Below are 23945 nucleotides of genomic sequence, written 5' to 3'. Positions count from 1 at the left end.
CATGCATTGCTGGTGGGAATGTTAGCATAGGCTCTGTGAAAAACAATATGGTAGCTCCTCAAAAAATTAAACACAGAATTACCATGCGATCTAACAATGCTGCTTCTGGGCATAGACCCCAAAGAATTATAAGCAAGTACTCCTACAGATATTTGTACCCCTCTATTCATAGCAGCATTATTCACAACAGGCAAAAGGTGGGAGCGATAGGAGGGAGATATAGGAGGGAGGGGACATATGTGTGCCTATGGCTTACTGATATTGATGTGTGGCAGAAGTCAACACACGATTGCAAAGCAGTTATCTTCCAATTAAAAATAAATTATTTTTTAAAAAGGTGGGGGCAACCCAAGTACCCACTGACAGATAAGCAAAATGACAACAGATAAAATATGGTCCATACATACAACGGAATATTATTCAGCCTTAAAATGGAAGGAAGTCCTGACACATGCTGTAACATGGGTGAATCTTGAAGACATGCTAAGTTAAATAAACCAGTCACAAAAGGATAAAACCTATATGATTCCACTATATGGGGCACCTATAGTAGTCAGATTCATAGAGACAGAAAGAGTGGTTGCTTGTTGCTAGAGAGTGGGGATGGATGGAGGACTAGAGAATTATTATTTCAATTTTGCAGGGAAAAAAGTTCTATGGATGAATAGTGGTGATGAATGTACAACAATGTGAATATATTTAATGTCACAGAACTTAAAAATGGTTAAGGTGATAAAATATATGTCATATATGTTTTCCCACAATTAAAAAAAATAAGTAATTAAAAAAAAAAGCTAGGCAGAAGAGTTTGGACAATAACAAAAGGCAATCATTTTTGGCTCCTGAACAAAGAAATGACAGAATAAAAACCTGTATTTTAAGAAGATGAGGATGGCAATTGTTGCAGGAAAAGACAAATTAAAATCCTTTTGGAGAAACCCCATCAGGATGAGTCAGGGTCCTCTGTGGGACTGGAGAGAAAGGACTAGAAGGACAGTCTTACATTTAGAGAAGTGTAGAGTACAGAACAAGAACCCACTTCAGAAAAACTGATTTTAAGAACTGACCAAGGATAATTTTTAAGGAAACAACAAATAGGCATAAATACAAAGGAAATGAAGAAAAGAAAAAAAGAAAGAAATGAAACCCATTAATTTTTTGGAAAAGTGCTTATAAAAGATATTTGAATAGAGGATTGCGTTTATCACGTAATGATCCCGATTTTATTCACAACTAATTAAATGGGTCCAAATTTCTTCTGCTTTGCTCTTGAATGACCCCTGTTATAATCTCCAGTCTCATCTGTCTTACTCACTGATCACTCCATAAAAAATGTAGAGACAACAGCAGAATTTCTAGACCTGGCTGTTGTATATTTTGTTCTCCAGATACCATTTTAACATGCACTTTTACAAATGAATTTCTAACTTACAAAAGTAGTTATATACTTCCTTGGAGGGTTTATTCTATATAAGTATTTATTGTAAGGAATTTTGAAAATACAATAAGCTATATTCAAACAATGGAATGTCATTTTCCACTTCCACCAAAAAAGTTATGGATATGATAAATAGTTCATAAGGAAGAAGAAAAAATTTTATTCCAGTCAGTATAGTTTTGCTTTATCAACAAAAGCACACATGAAAGACACATTGGTTTATTCTTCCGTTTTCTAAGAGTATTCAGCCGATGAAAACCCCAATTGTAAGACTCTTCTGCTTTAATTTCAGTTGAAGAAACTCCAGACTGGACCACAGTACTCTCAGTGGTTACGGGGATGCTCGTGGTTTTGGTTGTCCTTTTTGCATTGCTGCTTTTCCTTCAATATAGACGACTTCGAAAAGGGTATACACCCTTAACGGAGACACAGCTAAGCAACAAAAGATACACCGAAGAGGCCTAGATGAAGGCCTCTAGAGAAGAGGCTGACCAAGCCGTAGTTCTGACCGACAATCTGCAGATGAACCCTCACTGATCTTCCTTTCGTTGAAGAGCTTTGGCATAGCCCCTCCTGTTATGGTGATGATCCCAAGCACAAAAGATGCTTCACTCTAATTTCTGGTTTGCTTGTTTACTTAACACACAAGCTAAAGTGCTTGAGGGTATCTCTACCATCAAACAAGGTAGAGCTGATGACAACTGGTGGTATCTGATAATAATTCCCCATACTGATTGATTAAGCCTCCTGACCCCCCCAAAATCAATAGAGTGGACTCACTGAAATATGCAGATCAGTGTAATTTGAGAACTGGATCAGATCATGGTTACATCTTTCTTAACTCACGTGTCTTCCTTTGTAAAGAGGGGGCAGGAAGGTGGCAGGTGCTACGTGAGTCTCCAGGGTCTCTTAGATGTAAACATTTACGCTTTTAGGTGGATTCCTGATCATCTTCCTGAGGCGTCTTTTTTCTTTTTATTTCCGGTCTTTAAAATGGCCTTGAAGATGAAAATAGGCCTTATCTTCCATATGGGTAGAAGAATGAATGTATGAATGATCAGTTTGTTTCTCTTTTATAAATTAGATGTTACAGAGTTTATAAAGGGTCTGCAGTTCTTAACAGCAGAGCTCTCACAAGAATCAATAGCTGAATAAACATTGATTCTATAGTAGTGAACAGATGAGGATTAAATTGGTTTAAATTAATCTGGTTGATTAATATACTGTTTTGAACTTATTAACGAGTATAGCATCACTCTTTCTGGGAAAGTCTGACTGGAGAAGGCTGGTGAGCCTCTAAGCCTGAACAGGAGACAATTTGATTAGCATTCCATTGCCCTGAAGTCTCATTTGGCTGAAAGTGAAAGTCCCTCAGTCGTGTCTGACTTTATGCGACCCTATGGGGTCGCACAGAGTCCGACACGACTGAAGCGACTTAGCAGCAGCAGCAGCATGGACTGGGGAGCCTTTCCTTTCTCCAGGGGATCTTCCCAACCCAGGGATCAAACCCAGGTCTCCCGCATTGCAGGCAGATTCTTTACCAGCTAAGCCACAACCCCGAACCAGTTCCTTTGCTGGGTAACCTCAGATGAAAAATTGTTCAAGCATTTGACTTATTTTAAAGAGTTGACTTTAAATTTATTAATGTTGCACTGTACTAATGGTTACTTACAAATGCTAACTGGTTAAATCTTAGCATTTAAAAGGAACCATCCATACAAAATGTAACAATTCAGAATTAAATGGTTATGATCCACTAAGTAATCACCAGATTATGAGAGATAAGAATGAGGCAATCTTTACGAAGATGTTTAGACTCACCAAGATGATCCCCACCTCTGAGATGTTAATGGCTTTTGAGATTTTTAAGGCAGTTTCATCTGTTTATATCTGGTACCCATGCAGTAGGAGTGAAGCCATAGGAGTGGCCCTTGTCCACTCATTTCAGCTCCTCTCTACTGGAATGGATGTGTGTGAATGGGATTAAGAGGTCTCTGTAGCCTTCTCCACATGGGAGCGCCAGAGGTGCAAGGTTCACTAAGACCCTGTGTTATCCCCTGGAATAAGACTTCAGACGCGAGAGAAAGGGACAAAGCTCAATCTGAACTGAATGAATTTGAGTGGGTCTCATAAAGCATATCTGAGAGTAGGCTCAGCAGGTGAGAATTAAAACAGCCCAAGCTGCTGAACGGGGTGAAACCTAGCCTGGACCTCTGACCAGTGCCACAAGCATAGATCTCAATGCCTCCCTTTAACAGAGTTCATGGAAAACTCATCAATGAGTTATCATCATGGTCCACTCTGGAAAGTTTATGCGCTGACCTCAGAGTTGTTGGGGGACTAAGTTTACATCCAGTTTGTAAACCAAAAAAGAAATATGTTAAGATGAAGATATAAATGTGCATGGTAGGTACATGGTAGGTGAAAAGTTGTGTATAAATCAATTATACATTAAAAGCACCAGGGGAAATTACTTTTTATGGATGAACTATTATGAATAATTCTATAAAGCACATAACCACCTCTAGCTTATCTTTCTAGTATATCAGAATTTTCATACATCGTATTCTCATAAGATTTGTTTAAAAGCAAGATCTATCTGCAGTAGAAATAAAGACTAACCACTTATACTTAGCTCTTTTTAAGTACAGTGTGTGCAACTTTTCATAAATATTATGTTTTATGATGCCTTCCTAAGAGAAATAATTTCCTAATTTTTTAGTTCATATTACAAGAGTAAAATTTTCTAGCATTTTCTAACATTACAATAAATCAATGATGACTGCCTTTCAGCAAATCTAAAGGTAGAATAAACCTGTAGAGTAAAAAGTTGCTATTTACTTGTAGTGAATACTATGCAAATGAACTTAGAAAATATCATTAAGCGTTTTATGGCAATACATCTCAATGATGGGGGGAAAAAAATTCAACCTTGAAGAAAATGAATAGATTGGTTTATATGCTTCTCTCTGCATGATTTTAAAAGAAATGCTTTTTTGAAGCTAACATTCAAAAGTGAAATCCAATGACATCTTTCCTTTGTAAATTAAATTCCCTTCTAATTCTAAAATTCATTGACATAAATTTGTGATTTGCTTAGGATTTAACATTATTAATTATAATAATCCTAGTGAAAAATTCTAATCTCACATTAAGAAGAAGTAGAAAGCTATTAAAAAGGAAAATAAAAATAAATGTTTTGCAGATTATTGTTTGTTGGTGGCTATTGTTTTTTAATTTGTGAACATCAACTCACATGTTTTTGGTACTCAATATATACTGAATATTTTATGTATATACATAAAATATATGAGTAACTACTTCACTTTGGAAAATAAGTCCTTAAACTTGGAGGGTATTATGCTAAGTGAAATAAATCAGGCAGAGAAAGACAAATACTGTATGAGTTCACTTACATGTGGAAATATATATATTCATTTATAGTGAAAGTAACAAAAAAGAAACAGACTCACAGATATCAAGAACAAACTAGTTACCAGTGGGAGAGGGAAGGAGGGAGGGGTAGTATAGAGATGGGGATTAAGAGGTACAAACAGTCAGGCATAAAATAAGCTACCAGGCTATATTGTATAGCACAAGGAATATAGCCAGTATTTTATAATATCTATAAATGAGTATAATCCAGTATAATTCTAAATCACTTTATTGTACACTTGTAACTTATATGATATTATACATCAATTATACTTCAGTTTTTAGAAACAAAGAAAAGAAGTCTTTAAATAAACTGATGTTTCTACTTTCTATTGAGTTTCTATTGAGCTCCTACTTCCTAGCTCTCTATTTTACAAGCAGGAAAATGAGCTACTACCCTTTTCCCCAGGTAAAGAGTTACCTCTGATGTCCCTATAGTCTAAAGAATGATATTGGAGAGGGAGGTGAGTAGGGAGGCCACTTGAAGTCATTGTCCAGGGAGGCAGGCTCCTTCTAGAGAGGCTATTAGCTCAGTCAACTTGTTGCCGCTGCTGCTGCTGCTAAGTCACTTCAGTCGTGTCCGACTCTTCGCGACCTCATGGACTGCAGCCCAGCAGGCTCCTCCATCCATGGGATTTTCCAGGCAAGAGTACTGGAGTGGGGTGCCATTGCCTTCTCCACAGTCAACTTGTTGGAGACGCCCAAAAGAAGGAAAGTAGAGCCAATGAGGTCACGGTGACATGGTGTTCACTTCTAGTAGAAGACCTGAAGCTTCTAGAGGTCAGCTTGTACAGCTCTCCATACAGCTCCAATGCTATTTATTATATCAAAGCACTTTAAGTACTTAGGAAATGTGTGTGTGCGTCTGTGCTACGTCGCTTCAGTCACGTGCTACTCTTTGCGACCCCACTGACTGCAACCTGCTAGGCTCCTCTGTCCATGGACTTCGCCAGGAAAGTATTCTGGAGTGGGTTGCCATGCCCTCCTCCAAGGGGATCTTCCCAACCCAGGGATCGAACCCAGGTCTCCTGAATTGCCGGCGAATTCTTTACCGAGCCACCAGGGAAGCCCGTGCTCATCCTGAGTACTCTGTAAATATTTTTTGAATGAATAAACTAGTCTCAAAGTAAAACTTTTCATTTAAGGCCCCTGGCCTGTGTTTGAACATGTACTGGATAAAACATAAGATAATAGGGTCATGTATCCCTGTTGTGAAATGAATAGCAGCCTATCTTTCAGATTGTGAGTTGTACATCTGCCAGATAGAATTTCACCCCATACAACCTAGTACAGAGGGACACTTCTCAGCTACATTTTCTTCTTGGGTGTGCTTTTTCTCCACCATTTGTTGTTGTTGTTTAGTCGCATAGTTGTGTCCAATTCTTTTGCGACCCCACGGACTGTAGCCCACCAGGCTCCTCTGTCCATGGAATTCTCTAGGCAAGAATACTGGAGTGGGTAGCCATTTCGTTCCCAAGGGATCTTCCTGACCCAGGGATCAAACTTGGGTCTCCTGCATTGCAGGAAGATTCTTCACCATCTGAGCCTCCAGGGAAGCCCTCCCCACTACTGGTAGGTCTTAATTCTACCATTTATACAGACAAGGGTGGAAAGTGTAGACCTCACCATATCATTATTCCATCATCTGATTTCTTAAAAGCCTTGTTTCTGCAGAAGGAGTTAATGGGCAAAATACTTAGCCAGGCAAAATCAGTGCCTTTCTTGCATAGGTGGATCCATCGGTGAAGTTAAAGAACCTCTCAAAGATGACATGATACTTTACTTATAATGGCAGTTCAAGATGAAAATAACTCCTGTGAATTTAATTATGCTTTGGCAGGTAGTTTAATGAAATCTTGAAAAAAAAATAAACCAAGAGAATTGTGAGCAGTAGAATAAAATCTTTGAAAACTAAAACAAACAAACAAAAATACAAGCTTCCCACTCAAGGACTGAATACTTGGTATATTATCACCAACACTATTTATATTAGGCAGAAAATGTTAACTATTTGGCAACTTCCCAGGTGGCGCTACTGGTAAAGAATCCACCTGTCAGTGCAGGAGACACAGAAGACTCCAATATTCTTGCTTGGAAAATTCCAAGGAGCCTAATGGGTTACAGCCCATGGGGTTGCAAAGAGTCAGACAAGACTGGGTTAGCACGTGCGTGTGTTGGCACACAAACACACACACACACTCACACACACACATATTAACCTACTTGCGTTATTAGTCACATTAATGCAAGCCGTAGTTCTTGGATGTCATATGACTAAATTTGATCATTTCTTCTTCAAGCCATTCTCTGCTCCTTTGGTGATTCATAACAAAGCTTAAATTATTACAGTGTCTCCCAAATATAACTGTTCTCTGTATTTTAAATAATGCCACATACAGAGGATTAAGCTTGTCCTTCTTTATTAAAATACTAGAGATTTCACTGCCATGGTAGACATTCTGATTGCTCATTCACTTTGTATGTTATGGAATGTTCCTGAATTTGTAATGAGCACAGCAACCAGCCTGATTAATAAGAGTGGAATTAGGCTCACAATAAAGCAAAACCTGCCCTCTTGTGTTTTAATAGAAAACTGCACAATTTTGGTAAAGTTTTCCTCTACTGTGGTTAATTGCCTGGGGTCAGAGGAAAACACAAATGCTGGAAGATTTGCCATGATTCAGAAATCAGAACAGTTAAAGTATGATATTTAGAAGAAAATGACTTCCTGTGCAGGCAAGGTGATCATATAATTAAAAGTCTTAGAGTTTCCTTTCTAATATGCTTTGAAATGTTAAATGTTCCCCAGCAAGTCATAAAAATCTAGGGGAATATTTCAGGCCACTGGGCAAAACTCTTTTATATGCTTGTCAAATACACAGAGGATATAATTTAGTTAAACAGATTTATATCATTCTGCAGTTGGAGATTGGGGAGATTTCTTTTTCAATTAAAAACTTATTGATGAGGGGATAGAAGGGAGGTTCAAGAGAGAGGGCATATATATATATATTAGCAGAAACTAACACAATGTAATTATACTTCAACTTTTAAAAATAATTTATTAAGAAGCTGATAAATTCCAGAAAAGCTTTTTTTTTTTAAGACAAAATATTGGATCAGTGAATTGTAACCAGATATAAATATCTGAATTTGGGTTTGGGTGTGAGCAGTGTCTAAGACTGGATTATTGGTATGATGGAGCCGAAAGGAAATGTTTACCTGGGTGCCTGCAGTGGCTTCTCTTACACTGCATGTGTGCATGCTAAGTTGCTTCAGTAATGTCTGACTCCTTGTGACCCCATGGGCTATAGTCTGCCAGGCTCCTCTGTCCATGGGATTTTCCAGGCATGAATACTGGAGTGGGTTGCCATGCCCTCCTCCAGGGAACTGTCCTGACTCAGGGATCAAACCTGCAACTCCTCGGTTTCCTGCACTGGCAGGCAGTTCTTTACCACTGGGACCACCTGGGAAGTCCTCTTTTATATTAGGTAACTGAAAAGAGACTCATATAGAAAAGAAAACATGGTCTCTATCAAGTTTGTGTGAAGCTTTTTCTTCTAGAGTGTGTACCCAGGGCAAGATTAGAGTAGGGGAAATGGGCAGGGCATTTGTTTACTTATTCTGAGAAAGTCTATTTTAATTTTTTGGCCATGGTGTGCAGCATGTAGGATCTTAGTTCCCTGACCAGGGATCGAACCTGTGCATCTTGCAGAGGAAGCGTGGAGTCTTAACCACTGGACTGCCACGGAAGTCCCCTTATTCTGAGAAGGTTTTTTTAAGTGAAAAAATTCAAATTTTCCAGCTGGCTCTATCTATTACATATTCTCCTTCTTTGGTAGTTCTCTCTGAATGGAGTTTCAGACCCAGTGACAGGGGCTGTTTTTAGAGACAGTAGGGAAAAGGAAAAAAAAAAAAAAAACCCACACACCTCAAAGCAAAAATGGGATCAGATTCAAGACACTTAGATTGCCACAGTCTTCCCCCAGAGGAAAATCATTCATTTATTCCCTACTACTAAATATATTTTATGTGGCACACTTTTCCTAAAACTTAATTTCCAATGCAGCAAATTTATTATTAACATTTCTACTTAAAGTCTCATTTCCAATACTTTTATTGGCTTCTTTGTCTTGACTGTTGCCATTAATCAGCTTCAGTTCAGTTCAGTCATTCAGTTGTGTCCAACTCTTTGCAACCCCATGGACTGTATCATGCCAGTCCTCCCTGTCCATCACCAACTCCTACTCAAACTCATGTCCATTGAGTCAGTGATGCCATCCAACCATTTCATCCTCTGTCGTCCCCTTTCCCTTCTGCCTTCAATCTTTCCCAGCATCAGGGTCTTTTCTAATGAATCAGTTCTTTGTATCAGGTGGCCAAAGTATTGGAGTTTCAGCTTCAGCATCAGTCCTTCCAATGAATGTTCAGGACTGATTTCCTTTAGGATGGACTGGTTGGATCTCCTTGCAGTCGAAGGGACTCTCAAGAGTCTTCTCCAACACCACAGTTCAAAAGCATCAGTTCTTTGGTGCTCAGATTTCTTTATAGTCCAACTCTCACATCCATACATGACTACTGGAAAAACCATAGCCTTGACTAGATGGACCTTTGTTGGCAAAGTAATGTCTCTGCTTTTTAATACGCTGTCTAGGTTGGTCATAGCTTTTCTTTCAAGGAGCAAGTGTCTTTTAATTTCATGGCTACAATCACCATCTTCAGTGACTTTGGAACCCCCCAAAATAAAGTCTGCCACTGTTTCCACTGTTTCCCCATCTATTTGCCATGAATTGATGGGACCAGATGCTATGATCTTCGTTTTCTGAATGTTGAGCTTTAAGCCAACTTTTTGACTCTCCTCTTTCACTTTCATCAGGAGGCTTTTTAGTTCTTCTTCACTTTCTGCCATCAGGATGATATCATCTGCATGTCTGAGGTTATTGAAACTTCTCCTGGCAATCTTGATTCCAGCTTGTGCTTATTCCTTCTTAAAATATTTGTCTTTCAAAAATCTCGCACTTCAGTGCTGGGCCCAGAAGGGTGATGTGGCTGGGGCTTCAGCGGCCTCACAATGTCTGCCATTTTCAATTTTCAGTCTGTTGACTATAATCTTGCTGCTTATATGTACCTGTGTTTATGTCCAATCCTTGGCATCCAGCCTCCTGGACAGAAATAAAACTGGGTTGTTGGGTATATTTTGGAAGTGTGCCAGAACTGGTGAATGGAAGAGTCCTTATGTTGCACCGTGCCGTATTGCGATGGCCTTCAGCATCCTTTTCGTACAGTAGCTTGGAAAAAGGCCAGAATTCAGTTGCCATCACATTTAAATATGAAAAAAAAGGACTTATCTGCAGAAAATAATGGAAAGAATGGTTAACCCTTTTATTTCTGAACATTGAATGAGCTATACTTTCAGCTGCTGTTCTCTATTTTTGTTATTGGACCAATGTTCTATATAATTAGGATGCAACATTTAATACTCAGTTTAAATAAGTCTGTAGCAATCATTACTGTCACTACAATATTACATTCTGCATATGTCATTCTGTTGTGCCAGATTCCAGTTTTACTAGTGAGGTATCTTTAAGGCACATAGTAGAAAACAAAATTGGTGAATTATTCAAGTTCCTTTCACTGTGATTTGGAAATGGTAAATCTTTATCGAGTGGAAAAAAAAAAAGTCTTGCAGTTTACACCAAGGAGAAATGCTTAGTTAAACCCCAGGTGTTGATGCTTTGTCTCAGATCTGCTTATTCAAACCAATGATCAGCCTTGGAAACAGAAATGTAATCTGAATCGCAGACTACGCAGTTCTTTCTTGTACTGCTTTTTGTTCTTCAGTTGTGGCCAACACATCACTTTTAGCCTTCTCAGCTCTGAAACTTTGATTTGAGCTTCACACCTTTTCCTTTCAGGCGGAATTTTACGATTCTGAGGCTCATTAACATTTTATAAATTCAAGGTTTTCTTCCTTTCTGTGCCTTTCTCTCCTCAGCCATCTCCTCTTATCAAGACGCGGGCTCCTTTGTGTTTTTAACACTTTCTTGAGATAGTCCCAACTCTTTGATCCTGGGCTGACTTGAAATTGTTCGCTGTCAGCCACTCAGAGCAGACATCTGGTGCGTCCCGGTGCTGTTGTCTGCCGGCTCCTGACAGCATTGTCGAGCCTCCCTGACAATCAAAGAGCTCTTCCAACCCAGTGACATGCAAACTTGTCCCTTCTCTGCTCCAGTTTGTCACAGCCCACATTTCTCAACTTAGCTGCACAAAGGCAGGCAGGGATAAAATCATTCTGAGGTTGACGCTGGCCGCAATGGATAGAAATTCATTATTTTTGAAACAACAGCTACTCAGAACATCAAATTACTGTGAACCTGCCTTGCAGCTAGATGGCAGGAAACTACCTGCTTTTCAGGGCTTTACAGGTTGCGCTAGTGGTAAAGAACCCGCCTGCCAATGCAGGCAGACCTAAGAGGCAATGCCTAAGAGTCCCTGGAGGAGGGCATGGCAGTTCAATCCAGTGTTCTTGTCTGGAGAAGCGCATGGACAGAGGAGCCTGGTGGGCTACAATCTATGGGGCCGAAAAGAGTCAGACGTGACTGGAGCGACTTAGCAGGCACACACCTGCTTTTTTGCTTGCTGGAGAAAGAATGCTGCCTAGTGGCTTTTATCACATGTGCTCATTTGTGTTGGAGGTCTCAGAGGGTAAACACTGTGTGTCTGGAAGTTTTGCTGAGATTTCTGGGTATGGACCTAACTACACAGAGTCAAAGGAGAAAAGACAGACTCTACAGCTCATTTCCTGCTTTATCTGTCATCTTCCCCCCAGTAGAACTTGTTCCCTTCACACAAAAATATGCTACTTAAAAAGCCCACTACAGTATTTTTCCCCCATTCAAACCACCAGTAAGTGATCTGACCTTAATTATGTCCCTGCATGAAATCTCTGGCAGTTGAAGATAAGGGTTCTTAGCTCCCATGACGGAGAAGGCAATGGCATCCCACTCCAGTACTCCTGCCTGGAAAATCCCACGGACTGAGAAGCCTGGTAGGCTGCAGTCCACAGGGTCGCTAAGAGTCGGACACGACTGAGCGACTTCACTTTCACGTTTCACTTTCACGCATTGGAGAAGGAAATGGCAACCCACTCCAGTGTTCTTGCCTGGAGAATCCCAGGGATGGGGGAGCCTGGTGGGCTGCCGTCTATGGAGTCGCACAGAGTCGGACACGACTGCAGTGACTTAGCAGCAGCAGCAGCAGCTCCCATGAGCAGCACTGTGTTTCCTGAGTCCGGTCACAAGTCAGCATTCAGTACAATCTGAACATAATTCTGTCTCTTGACCCTTGGCAGGTACTTTTTCATGCCCGTTGGCCTTGACCCTGGCTCAGTGGTTAGAGAGGGCTCCCAGGGGCTATTTTCAATGGCAGAAGGGCACTTTGGGGATGAAACGTGAACTGGCCTTGGCTGGCATGGAAGTGAAATGTGTTAAGAAAGTTGTTTTATTTTTATTAAAACTACTTTTTGTGGAAATATATATATATAACATAAAATTTGCCATTTAACCATTTTTAAGGGTACAATGGGCTTCCAGAGTGGCTCAGCAGTAAAGAAGCCATCTGGCAATGTAAGGAGATGTAGGAAACGTAGGTTTGATCCCTGGAGAAGGAAATGGCAACGCACTCCAGTATTCTTGCCTGGAGAATCCCATGGACAGAGGTACTTGGCCGGCTACAGTCCATGGGGTCACACAGAGTTGGACGTGACTCAGCATGACAAATGCAGAATACCGTGGCATAAATACACTCACAATGTTGCACAACCATCACCCCTTCTATTTCCAGAATTTTTCATCATCCCAAACAGAAACCCATACCCACAAAATAATAACTCCCCAAACCTTCCTTTTCCCACCCCCTAGAAAATTTAACAAGACTTTGGGAAGTCTCCATTATCTCTCTCCTAAGAACCTCAGCTGTTATTTGGGTGGAAACCTAATTACCTTAAACCAATTACTCTGTTCCATGCCTTTGGCTTCAGTGTTTCAGCCACGAATGCAAACTGAAAGTGGAGACATCAGAAAGGGATGTTTACTGAGGATTTTAGGAAATAAAAGCCAAAGTTATGGTCTCATCCCTAAGTGGTTTAGTGTGAAGGTGTGAGGCCTGGAATTGAGCAGCCATTTTATCTCCTTGAGGGAGAATTTGAAGCAGTCAGGGAGTACCCCAATTTTTTCCTTAATTTGGGCCACTTTGAGTTGGGTTTTCTTACAATATGAGAAATCTTAACTGATAAACTCACCTTCAAGGAATTTAAAAATAAAGTGAGGAAATAGAGAAGTTCATTTATTTATTTTCGGACACCATAATTCGTGCTTCCAACTGCGTAAAAAGAAATTCTTTGTTCTTTTAAGACTGTAAGAGAAACATATCAGTGCATAAAGAAGGGCTCCTCTGAGGATAAAGGGACAGTAGAATGTAGTCATTTAGATTATATATGGCATTTAAATTCCAGCTCAATCACTTGTCACCTAATCTTTTTTAACATTTCTTTTTTCAACTGCTCTGGGCTCTAGTTTCCTCCACTGCAAAAGGACATCAATAACACTCCTCCTGCTATGTACACACAGAGCTTGTTGTAAGAATGAATTGAGTTCATTTATATAACTTAGTCAGAATACTGCCTGTGACTTAGACTAGGTGGTCAAACAACAGAAGTTTATTTTTTTCGATTGTGGAGGCTGGAAGGCCAAGATCAAGGTGCTGGCAGAGTTGGTTTCCTCTGAGAAAAGGTCTCTCTCCTTGGCTTGCAGACGGCCACCTTCTTGATGCCTCTTCAAGCAGTCTTTCCTCTGTGTACATGCATTCCTAGTGTCTCTTTGTGTGTCTAAATTTCCTCTTCTTATAAGAACACGAATCAGATTGGATTGGGGGCCACCCTACTAGCCTCACTTTAACTCACTATTTGAAAGAACTTATCTCCAAATACTGTCACATTCTGAGGTGCATGCATGCAAGCATGCTTAGTTGGTCAGTCATGTCCGACTCTTTGCCATCCCATGGACTGTAGCCTGCCAGGTTCATCTATATCTGGAATTTTCCAGGCAAGAATATTGGAGTAGGTTGCCATTTCCTACTCCAGGGGATCTTCTTCACCCAGGGATCTAACCTGTGTCTCCTGAATTGCAGGCAGATTCTTTACCCACTGAGCCATCAGGGAAGCCCCTGAGGTTCCAGGGGGCTGAAACTTCAACATATGAATCTGGGGGACATAATTCAACCTAAAACAGCCTGGAGTGAAGAAGTCACTGAATAAATGTTGATGTTATTTGTCAAATCTGTTCAGAACCCCGGAAGTGTGAAAGCAGTGCTGCAGGGTTTAGTTTCATTGATCAGAGAGGAAATTGTAGCTCCCAGCTCAAAAGTAGGTTCTGCAGAGTGTGCACAGATAGCTGAAAACTAAGCAGTGCTCTGCGGGAGGACGGCTGCTCTTCCGTTCATGATGGAAGGACTCGTGTGATTTCTTGGTGGTCAGGTGGGGGCGGGAGTGTCACTGAGCCACAGATGGTTTCCTTGTGCATGAAGACCTCTCTGCTCTGGAGAGGAAGAAGTGGAAGAGGGCACGCACACAGAGAGAGGAGCACTTTGAGGAGAGCCGGCCTGCCTGCTCAGCCCCAGAGGACACCACTGCCTTTTTCACTTGGTGGAGAGAGAACGGGACTGTAAATGGGGTGTGAAATGTTAAATGTGAGTGAACGTTAAGCAATTGACATGGCGTTTCTGCTTCATTACCAATTTCATTTTTTTTTTTTCTGCTGTGAAGCCAGAGAAAATGTTCCTGGCTTCCAGGTTTTTCTAAGAGCTGAAGAGCTTTAAGAATGGACTCAGGTTGGATTTACCACAGTTATTCCTTGGATTCTGTCCTGTCTTTGGTTTGGCTTTGAAGTGGAAGAGAATCAGAGAGTCAGGAGGGGAAGCGCTGACTCCCCGTCTTTGGCTGGAGCTTGAGCTGTTCCCTGCCTCACAGATCAGACAGGAGAAAAGAAGAGATTCTGTACCTGCTCAGCCACATGCGCCGCACCCCCGCTGCTTAGCACAAGCCTGGAAACTTGAAGGTTTCTATTTGTCATTTTAACCATCCAGAGGTCATTTCTTTCATCTTTGCATATTTTGCTTGTCTTTTCCATATTTGGGCGTTGTAGGACATATTCTTCCAAAAATTATGCATTGATAATCTTAGTCTGACGTAGGAATTGCACTTTGGTGTTGCATATCTCAGCAAACCAATGAAAACTGTGAGCCACTTTCACAGGAGACAGACTGCCTGCCAGGCCACAGTTCAATTTCAAGGGTTGTAAGGTTTTTCCTCCCTGCAGAGTTTGTGCACTTTTCTGAGCATTTAATCCCATGCTTACTCCTTAATATTTTATAAAAATGAATTAAAAAAATGAAGCAAAAAATGGCAGGGCAGTTCAAGAAGGGGGATACATATGTATACCTATGGCTGATTCATGTTGAGGTTTGACAGAAAGCAACAAAATTCTGTAAAGCAATTATCCTTCAATTAAAAAATAAATTAATTAGTAAAAAAAGCAAAAAGCCTTGCAGATTAGAGCTATGATAAATTTCACAAATTTAATACATTGAGGACAAAAATGGAAATTTGTTGAGGGTTGATGTAGCCTCGATGGAATGTAAGTGGCTTATCTCTGGGGTTAATTGTGAAGGAAAAGAACAGAAAAAATAATAAAAATTCTGGAAATTATATCATCAAAGATTGTGTGGGAATGGTGAGGTGTCATTAAAAATTTGAGAGTGTTTCGCTGTCGGGAATCTGTATCTGCTGTTGGAGCTTTAACATCTTTGGAGATTGATTATCATTGGAATTAGAGTCAGCTGCTGTCAGGTAACGGCAAGAGGCTAATTTTAATTGCAATCCCAAACAGACTATTCTTTTTCATCAAGCCATTAACCAGATCCAAATAAGATCTATTTATCTAAACTGTGGTGTTGGAGAAGACTCTTGAGACTCCCTTCGACTGCAAGGAGATCCAACCCGCCCATCCTAAAGGAGATCAGTCCTGGGTGTTCATTGGAGGGACTAGTGTTGAAGCTGAAACTCCAATACTTTGGCGACCTGATTCAGAGAGCTGACTCATTTGAAAAGACCCTGATGCTGGGAAAGATGAAGGCAGAAGGAGAAGAGGACGACAGAGGATGAGGTTGTTGGATGGCATCACTGACTCAATGGACATGGGTTTGGGTGACTCCAGGAATTGGTGATGGACAGGGAGGCCTGGCGTGCTGCGGTTCTTGGGGTCACAAAGAGTTGGACACAACTGAGCGACTAAACTGAACTGATCTAAACTGTTAAATCTAAGGAAGACAACTGCTACATCCCCTACCCCTACCCCTACCCTGGAGATTGTATGTTTACTGAACAAATTTTAAGGAAATAAAGGCAAACATAATTAGGCCTTTTTATCACTCATCACTGTTCCCAATTCAACTGACAGAAATTTGCATCCTTCTTTTCAGTTCAGTCGCTCAGTCGACTCTTTGTGACCCCATGAATCGCACAGCACACCAGGCCTCCCTGTCCATCACCAACTCCTGGAGTTTACCCAAACTCATGTCCGTCGAGTCAGTGATGCCATCCAGCCATCTCATCCTCTGTTGTCCCCTTCTCCTCCCGCCCCCAATCCCTCTCAGAATCAAACAGTCCATTTCTAAAAGTAACAGGCACGGCTGAGATCACAATCTCGGGGTCCAGCTACCACCATGTCTCTTTCATGTTGGGTTAAATGACTGACGACCCACTAGTGAGAAACGTGGACTTCCCATCAGGACTTCCCCTTCTTGAATGACTCAGCACTGCTGGGACTTAGGTAGTCTTCAGTCTGACTCTATCTGGGAGGAAAAAGGCACTGGTAATTCATCAGTTATTTTTACTGCTACTTCTCATGACACCTCCCTACCACCCATTCCCCCGCCCTCCACCCCTTCTCTCCCCGTCCTTGGCTCCCGGGTGGATTTTGAAAATGGGTTGTAAACAGGCCACAGATTGCCCTGGTTGCCTTTGAGCTAAAGGCTCTGTGCATTGCCATCCTTTTCCCTTTAAGACGGGACCTCCTTAGGATGCTGAGGTTGGCCCACTTCTTCCGGTGCCACACACAGGCATCTCCCGGGTTTCAGTTGCCCCAGGAACATGGGGTTTGGCATCCGGCTAGTCTTGTTTTTGAACTCACTGTCCTCTTTCTTTGCAAAGGGAAAGGATTATCTCCCGTCCAAACCTGGCAGCTTTTCCTTTGCAAACCTTAGAACTCTGCATCATGACCCAAGAGGTCAGGAAGACGGGGAGGATTAAACCGCAGGAGGGCAGTAAAGAAAGAACATGGGGAGACCGCTTCCCAGGTCATCAGAAACTCAGCACAGAGCCTCCTTGCCACTCCTGTGCTAACTTAACTGATTAGTATGTGAGAAGAGGGAAACAAGGCAAATCGGAAGCACTTCACATCAGTGGGCAAAACATTTGTTATTAATCCCTATACTATGGAGGGCAGGCCATTTTTAAATTTAAGGGTGTAAGTTTTTGAACAGTTGCTTTAACTAGTGTATTTCTGTGAACACTTTCATAATCTGTTTAGATATTCTGTTGTATGTCAAGAAAGGGCCACATTTTTAAAACAGTTCAGTGTTGTCACAAATAATCTTTGGTTGCAAATAACTCTAGCAAGTACATATGGCTTCTTTTAGGAATCAACATGATCCTGGAAAAAGAAGAGAGAGAGGGCATGGGGATAGAGCCACAGTTGTGGGTGGGGAGACAAGAGACTGAAATCCAGCCCCAAGTCTTCCATTCGCTGGCAGAGTGATTTGGGGTAACCAACCCGACCTCTCTGAGGTTCATTCTGCCAGGTTGGCATGGGAGGAGGGGATTAAATGATTTTCAAGACTCCACTAAACTAAAGAGGAGAAGCTACATGAGATAATCGAAAGAACACTGAACTAAGAGGCAGAAAGTTGGGTCTAAATTCTCTTTCTAACGTTTACTGGTTCTAGATGTTGGCCAAACTATCTATAAATATATTCTCTGACACTCGAGTTTCTTTCACAAAGCAATGACAGTGCATTATTCATAGGTTGGCTGCAAGGACTGAGTTGGGTAACTTGTGCGAAACACTAAAAGCGGTGCTGGCATATAGCTGATCAGCGGTCATTCACTGAATCGTCACTGTGAATCTGAAGTTTAGGGTTGTGATTACAAAAAGGACTGGAGGACTGTTTCATTTCCATGGGATTTTTGCCTTCCTTACCTTCAGAAACTTTGGCTGACAAAGGCAAATAAAATGTAAAACAGAGGATAAACTATCAAAAGGTTAAAATGAAACAAAAGGAGAGAGGAATTGATAATATCTTTTTTTCTGAACATAATTTAATTATAGAGCAGGACATCAAATCTAGCTTGGAGTTTCTTGATAGCTAAATAAAACATAGAAATAATACATCAGCATTTACAGTTAGCCATTGAACCTTTAAGAAAACATGCAACTCATGTAGAATTTGGTTTGTACCATATAATTGATCATGCCAGTCCTTACATCATTACAGAGGAAACGCTGATAACCTCAGGCAGTGTCTTCTTCTGTAGTTTGATAATTTATTGTGAACTGAAAAACTCAAAGATGGAGTAAAGATTTTTATTTGTTTTGCTTTGGGGTTCAGAGAGTGGGAAAATAAGATTGGTTTCAAAATAAAATGATAATAAACCGACATTGGTGTTAAAAAGAAAGAGAAAAGAATGGATACAGATTGTGTAACGTGAATGACTTCCTCAAGAGTCAAATACACTTATATTTCCATTTAGAACTGTCAGTGTGCAATATAAAGCTTATCTAGCACATGCATTTTGTTTGTAAGACACGTCATAGACTCGTTGAGTTTAGGAATGCTAGACAGTGTTTCAGCTCTATGCTTAGGGACCATTAAACAGCAAAATCACCAACAAAAAAGCACAAAAATGTGAACAGCGTGACACTGAATAGACTGCACAAAGGATTGCTCTTGTTGTTTAGTTGCTAAGTCGTGTCCAATTCTTTTATGACCCCATGGACTGCAGCCCGCCAGATTCCTCTGTCTGTGGGGTTTCCCCGGCAAGAATACTGGAGTGGGTTGCCATTCCCTTCTCCAGGGGATCTTCCTGACTCAGGGATTGAACCTGCGTCTTCTGCATTGCAGGCAGATTACACTGAGCCACCAGGGAAGCCCTGCGAAAATGATCGCATTTATAATCGGGGAACTGAAATGAGACAGCGGGGCATCATCTTGTTCGACCTCAGCTGGGATGTGTGCTCAAGGGACTCTTATTTTTCACTGTTCCATGCGTATGCGTGTCTGTGGGCAACTGTAGAAGTGCCTGAGTATTGGTTTGAGACTAACAACTTTTAGCAAGTATACAAATCTGCAGATACGGGACCTGCAAATCGTGAAGATTGACCATGCTGAGGAGAAAGTACAAAAACATCGGCTAGGTACTTAATTCTAGTATTTAATGTTTTGCAAACACCAGAGTTTGGTCTATTTGGGGAATAAAACAGCAAATGAAAATGAAAAGATACACAATACAAAGTGAGTGCGTGGCATGTTGCAGCCAATTCATATGAGAATGAAAACCACAGTTATACTGGCAGAGCCAACAGAGGTTTCTGTTGTTTGTGTTGCTATCGTAGCTGTCGTTAACAAGACATTCCATAAAATTAGGTCATCTAAGTATAAGTCAATTTTTCACAGAGGTGAGAAGTGTGTGCAACAGTGTCAAAGACTGTTTCAGAGTGAATTCCTAGTGTTAAACTCAGAGTTGAATAAGCATAGCAGGAATAACTCCTGGGTCATTGGCTGGAAGAGATAGTAAGTCTGAGTCGAAATGCTTTTCTGGAGAGTTCTAGATTCTCTGGAAAGGAGAGTATCAGGGCTCTGAGTCCTAGTTTGAAAATGTTGCTTGTGAATTTGAGGTTCTTGCTTCATGACAAAGAATTCAGAGATGAGGTGATGGGTAAAAAGTGGATTTGTTTAGAGAGAAAACTGCAGAGGGGCCTGGCAGGTCCATCGGGTCACAAAGAGTCGAACACAACTGAGCCATTGAACACACATGCACACATATTCCACAGACGAAGTGTGGACCATCTCAGGAGAGAGAGAGAGAACTTTGAAATATGACTGGTTCGTTTTTATGGGCTGGGTAATTTCATAAGCTGATGAGTGGGAGAATATTTTAATTATTTTTGGAAAGGAGTAGAGATTTCCAGAAATTGAGCCGACACCCACTTTTTGGGCCTTATGGTTAGGCTCAGAACTGTCGTGGCTCTGCTGGGTATATCATTTAGCATGCTAATGTATTACAGTCAGCGTATAATAATGCATTACAATAAGCATATAATGAGGTTCAAGGTCTATTGGAAGTCAACTCTTCCACCATCTTGGACCTAAGTTAGTTCTGACTGGTTTTTTGTCATGTCCTATGGCTATGTCATTCCTTTAAATGTTGTGCCCTGACCCATTTCTCTCTTGTTTCAAAAATAGGGACTAGAAAGTAAGTTTAAGGATTTAGGTGATCACCTTTTTGGTAGATTATAAAGAGGGAGATTGCAAGCTGATTTGGGGGAGAAAGATTTCTGCTCCCAGATCTGTCTTTACCGGCTGTATATTGAATGAATGGTGTGTTAGTCTCTCAGTCATGTCTGACTCTTTGTGACACCATGGACTGTAGCCTGCCAGGCTCCTCTGTCCATGGAATTCTCTAGGCAAGGATACTGAAGTGGGTAGTCATTTCCTTCTCCAGGGATCTTCCTGACCCAGAGATTGAACCCAGGTCTCCCGCATTGCAGACAGATTCTTTACTGTCTGAGCTGCCAGGAAAGCCCCACTGCATGAATACATACCTCAGAATCACACTAGGAATTTCTTTAGGTTAAGAGGGCTTGTGCTTCTTGGGGTGGTTTAGTTGCTAAGTTGTGTCGAACTCTTGCAATGCCATGGACCTGCCAGGCTCCTATGTATGTGGAATTCTCCAGGCAATGATACTGGAGTGGGTTGCCATTCCTTTCTCCAGGGGAGCTTCCCAACCCAGGAATCAAACCTGGGTCTCCTGTGTTGCAGGCAGATTCTTTACCAACTGAGCTACGAGGAATTAGGGCCACTACTGCCCCATTCATTGCTTTACATCTAGCAGTTCTTAGAACTGTATTCCCTTTCAGTTAAGGAGGCAGTTCTAAAGGTCACTCCCAAAACCACTGGGCTGAATGATAACAGTCCAGGAACAAGAGCCCCCTTGCCCTTCACAATTCCCTGGATCCCTCTTCTCATCCATCTCCAGGGTTAAGGGAGAAATTTGCTGGGTTTTTTTTTTTCCTGCCTCAGTCATAGCCTTGACCCTTTCCCTTGCACACAAGCTTTTCCATATTTGGATCTTCCTATTTTGAAATAATAAAAGACTTCTTAATAATAAGAATAAGGCACATTCGGTGGGAAATTAGGCGACTAGGGATCTAGAGGTACTTAACTCTTTTCCTTTATTCGTGCTTTACAACAGTGATTAACTCAGCACAGACCACCCTCCACCATTTCTTATTGCTTAATTAAGAAACATCTCAGAATTTTCTCCTTATTCGTTTCAGGCAGATTAGAAGGAAAAAAAATATTTTAACAGATGCTAAAGAGTCTTTCCAATGATTTGAAGATTAGGAGAATGCCTTTTATAGAGCTTCCAAAGTGTTCCCTGGCTGCTTCTGCCAGAGTTGAAAAGAATTTAGTGGCTGAGTACTTAATGAAAAAAGCCAAGAATGCTCTGACAAAGAACTCCTGGGCAACTATTACTCTGGCTCCAAAGATTTATTGCAAATTAAATTTTATCCTTGTCCTTTATGATCTATCTCACGCAGGAGGTGTAACAACATGATGAAATATTCTTGTCTTACATTGTAATAAAAACACACGTTCATTAATATATGTGTACTGGCAGGAAATATGAAAAGGTGTGCTCCAGTTGGAAAGCTTGGATATCACATTGGCAACTTGGTAGGCAAAAGACAAGGTAAATACAATTCGAGTTTGGGGACAGGGTAATTACTGTCACCATCTGGTAACACATTCTTTATCTGAACTCAAACCTCTTATGTGTTTTAAACGCTTATGAGGCATCTTGCTAGGCAACCAACTACAGGATTAGTTTTTAAATGTTACCGGGAAAGCTTTTCAAGATTGCCTTTGTCTAGAAGCACAATATCACATCTGGCATGATCATGATCACTGTAAAACAGAATCTTTTAATAGTATTTATTAAGCACTTTCTAAAGATGCGTAATCACCACCATGAGTTTGGTGTTCGTAGAGAGTCATTAGTCAGCTCTAGCATCAATATTTGTGGAGAAGTCAGACTCAGCTAGAAACACATAATGAATGGAGAGCAAATACAAAACACAGCGTCCCTGCAGCCTACTTCTTTCCCTGATGGATGGGGACTCGGTATTTCAATCGAGCTGCCTGGCGATTTCTGAGCACTGTCTCTCAAATACTTGGCAGGAAATATCATGAGCTAAACAAGTGCGGGGCACACAGCAGCTAAGGGGGGCCTTATGGGGGGGGAATGATATTTACTGTAATGGCCGCGACTTAGGAAATTGCCACATTCCACACTGGGTTAATAAAGGCTTAGGGCGAAGTGGAGAGTGAAGGGCAGTCATGCTGACAGGGAGCGTGGAGGAAATGTCAAGCACCTTCTTCCAGTCGTAGCCAAACGTCAGAACTCTCCTCTCCCTGCCCCTCCCCATCCCCACAGCCAGAGCAGGGCTGGGGTAGAAAAGTACTGTGATTAGGCTAATTCAGCAGCTGGGATGGGATTTTCTGATAGCCTCTAGACGATGGGGTGCTGCACACACAGTAATAAATGGAAAAATTTGATGATAAGCTGTAATTCCGTCAAGAGGTTAGATGATCTTTTATGTGGGGCAAAGCCAATTTGCTTTATCTCGATGTCATCAAGACCCCTGGGAGCTTGAACGCAAACTTTGGAGTCAATATCTTGCCTCATTCATTTCTTTAGAGTACATGGAGTTGGGGGGAGAAAAAAAACTCAGATCTCCTTTTGCTCAATTATCCTAGCCTGTATATATGTGAGTGTGTGCTGTGCTCAGTCGCTCAGTTGTGTCGGCGACCCTATGGAGCTTGCCAGGCTCCTCTGTCCTAGGGGTTCTCCAGGCTAGAATACTGGGGTGGGTTGCATTTCCTACTCCAGAGGATCTTCCTGACTCAGGGATCGAAGCCGGTTCTCTTGCGTCTCCCACTGTGGATTTTTTTTTTACTGCTGTGCCACCTTATTTGAGTTTATATATGTGCGTATACATATGGCTTAATGTATATCCTCCCAGAGCTATGCATTGTCACCATAACCCAGGGTATGTACAGGAAATATGATCTGAAAAATCTTGACAGAGTAAAAGCATATGTGGAAATGAGATGATCACTGCCTATTTTTCACGGACTGTGCCCACAGTGAAGTCCATGCCAGGTCATTATTTCTAAAGGTAGGCTCCCGCCCCCTTCACACCACTGCATGGCAGGCAGAACCTGGCCTCTGTTCAATCAGAGCTGTGTACCTCCTCAAGTAACCACACTGGCTTTCCAGCTCTGAGATTTCAACATTTTTCTTTTTTCTTTCCTGCTTTCATTGACGTATACTTGACATATAACACTGCGTAAGTTTAAGGAGTACAAGCTGTTGATCTGACACACTTTAATGTTGTAAAGTGATTGCTACTTTGGTTGTGGTGGAGGTTTAGTCGCTAACTCACGTCTGACTCTTGTGACCCCGTAGACTGTAGCCCACCACCAGGTTCCTCTGTCCATTGGATTTCCCAGGCAAGAATACTGAAGTGGGTTGCCATTTCCTTCTTCAGGGAATCTTCCTGACCCAGGGATTGAACCCCTGTCTCCTGCATTGCAAGCAGACTCTTACTACCACCAGGATTACCACTATTGCGTTGGCTAACGCCTCTGTTGTCACATAAAGACCATTTTTTTG

General features: G+C 41.3%; 1 protein-coding gene, 1 long non-coding RNA gene and 1 pseudogene across 2 annotated transcripts in view; all 3 read left to right on the top strand.

Annotated features, from left to right (window-relative positions):
• The window catches only part of DCT (dopachrome tautomerase), a 37844-nt gene extending 35920 nt beyond the window's left edge, over positions 1-1924 (top strand). Inside the window, exon 8 of the mRNA XM_040267335.1 lies at positions 1710-1924. Coding sequence (XP_040123269.1) covers positions 1710-1903 — 194 coding nt within the window. The 3' untranslated portion in view covers positions 1904-1924. The remainder of the gene's footprint in view (positions 1-1709) is intronic.
• Positions 1925-9944: 8020 nt separating this feature from the next.
• Positions 9945-10203, top strand: LOC120883296 (annotated as a pseudogene).
• A 198-nt stretch (positions 10204-10401) lies between these two features.
• Positions 10402-23945, top strand: LOC120883295. The gene is made up of 3 exons (XR_005725732.1): positions 10402-10538; positions 19911-19915; positions 23934-23945. It is a non-coding gene; the product is annotated as an uncharacterized LOC120883295 (long non-coding RNA).

This window comes from Oryx dammah, unplaced genomic scaffold (genome assembly GCF_014754425.2).
Source record: "Oryx dammah isolate SB20612 unplaced genomic scaffold, SCBI_Odam_1.1 HiC_scaffold_24, whole genome shotgun sequence".
Classification (NCBI taxonomy): domain Eukaryota; kingdom Metazoa; phylum Chordata; class Mammalia; order Artiodactyla; family Bovidae; genus Oryx; species Oryx dammah.
The sequence above is the reverse complement of the archived record's forward strand: the minus strand, read 5'-3'. Positions and strand labels throughout refer to the sequence as shown.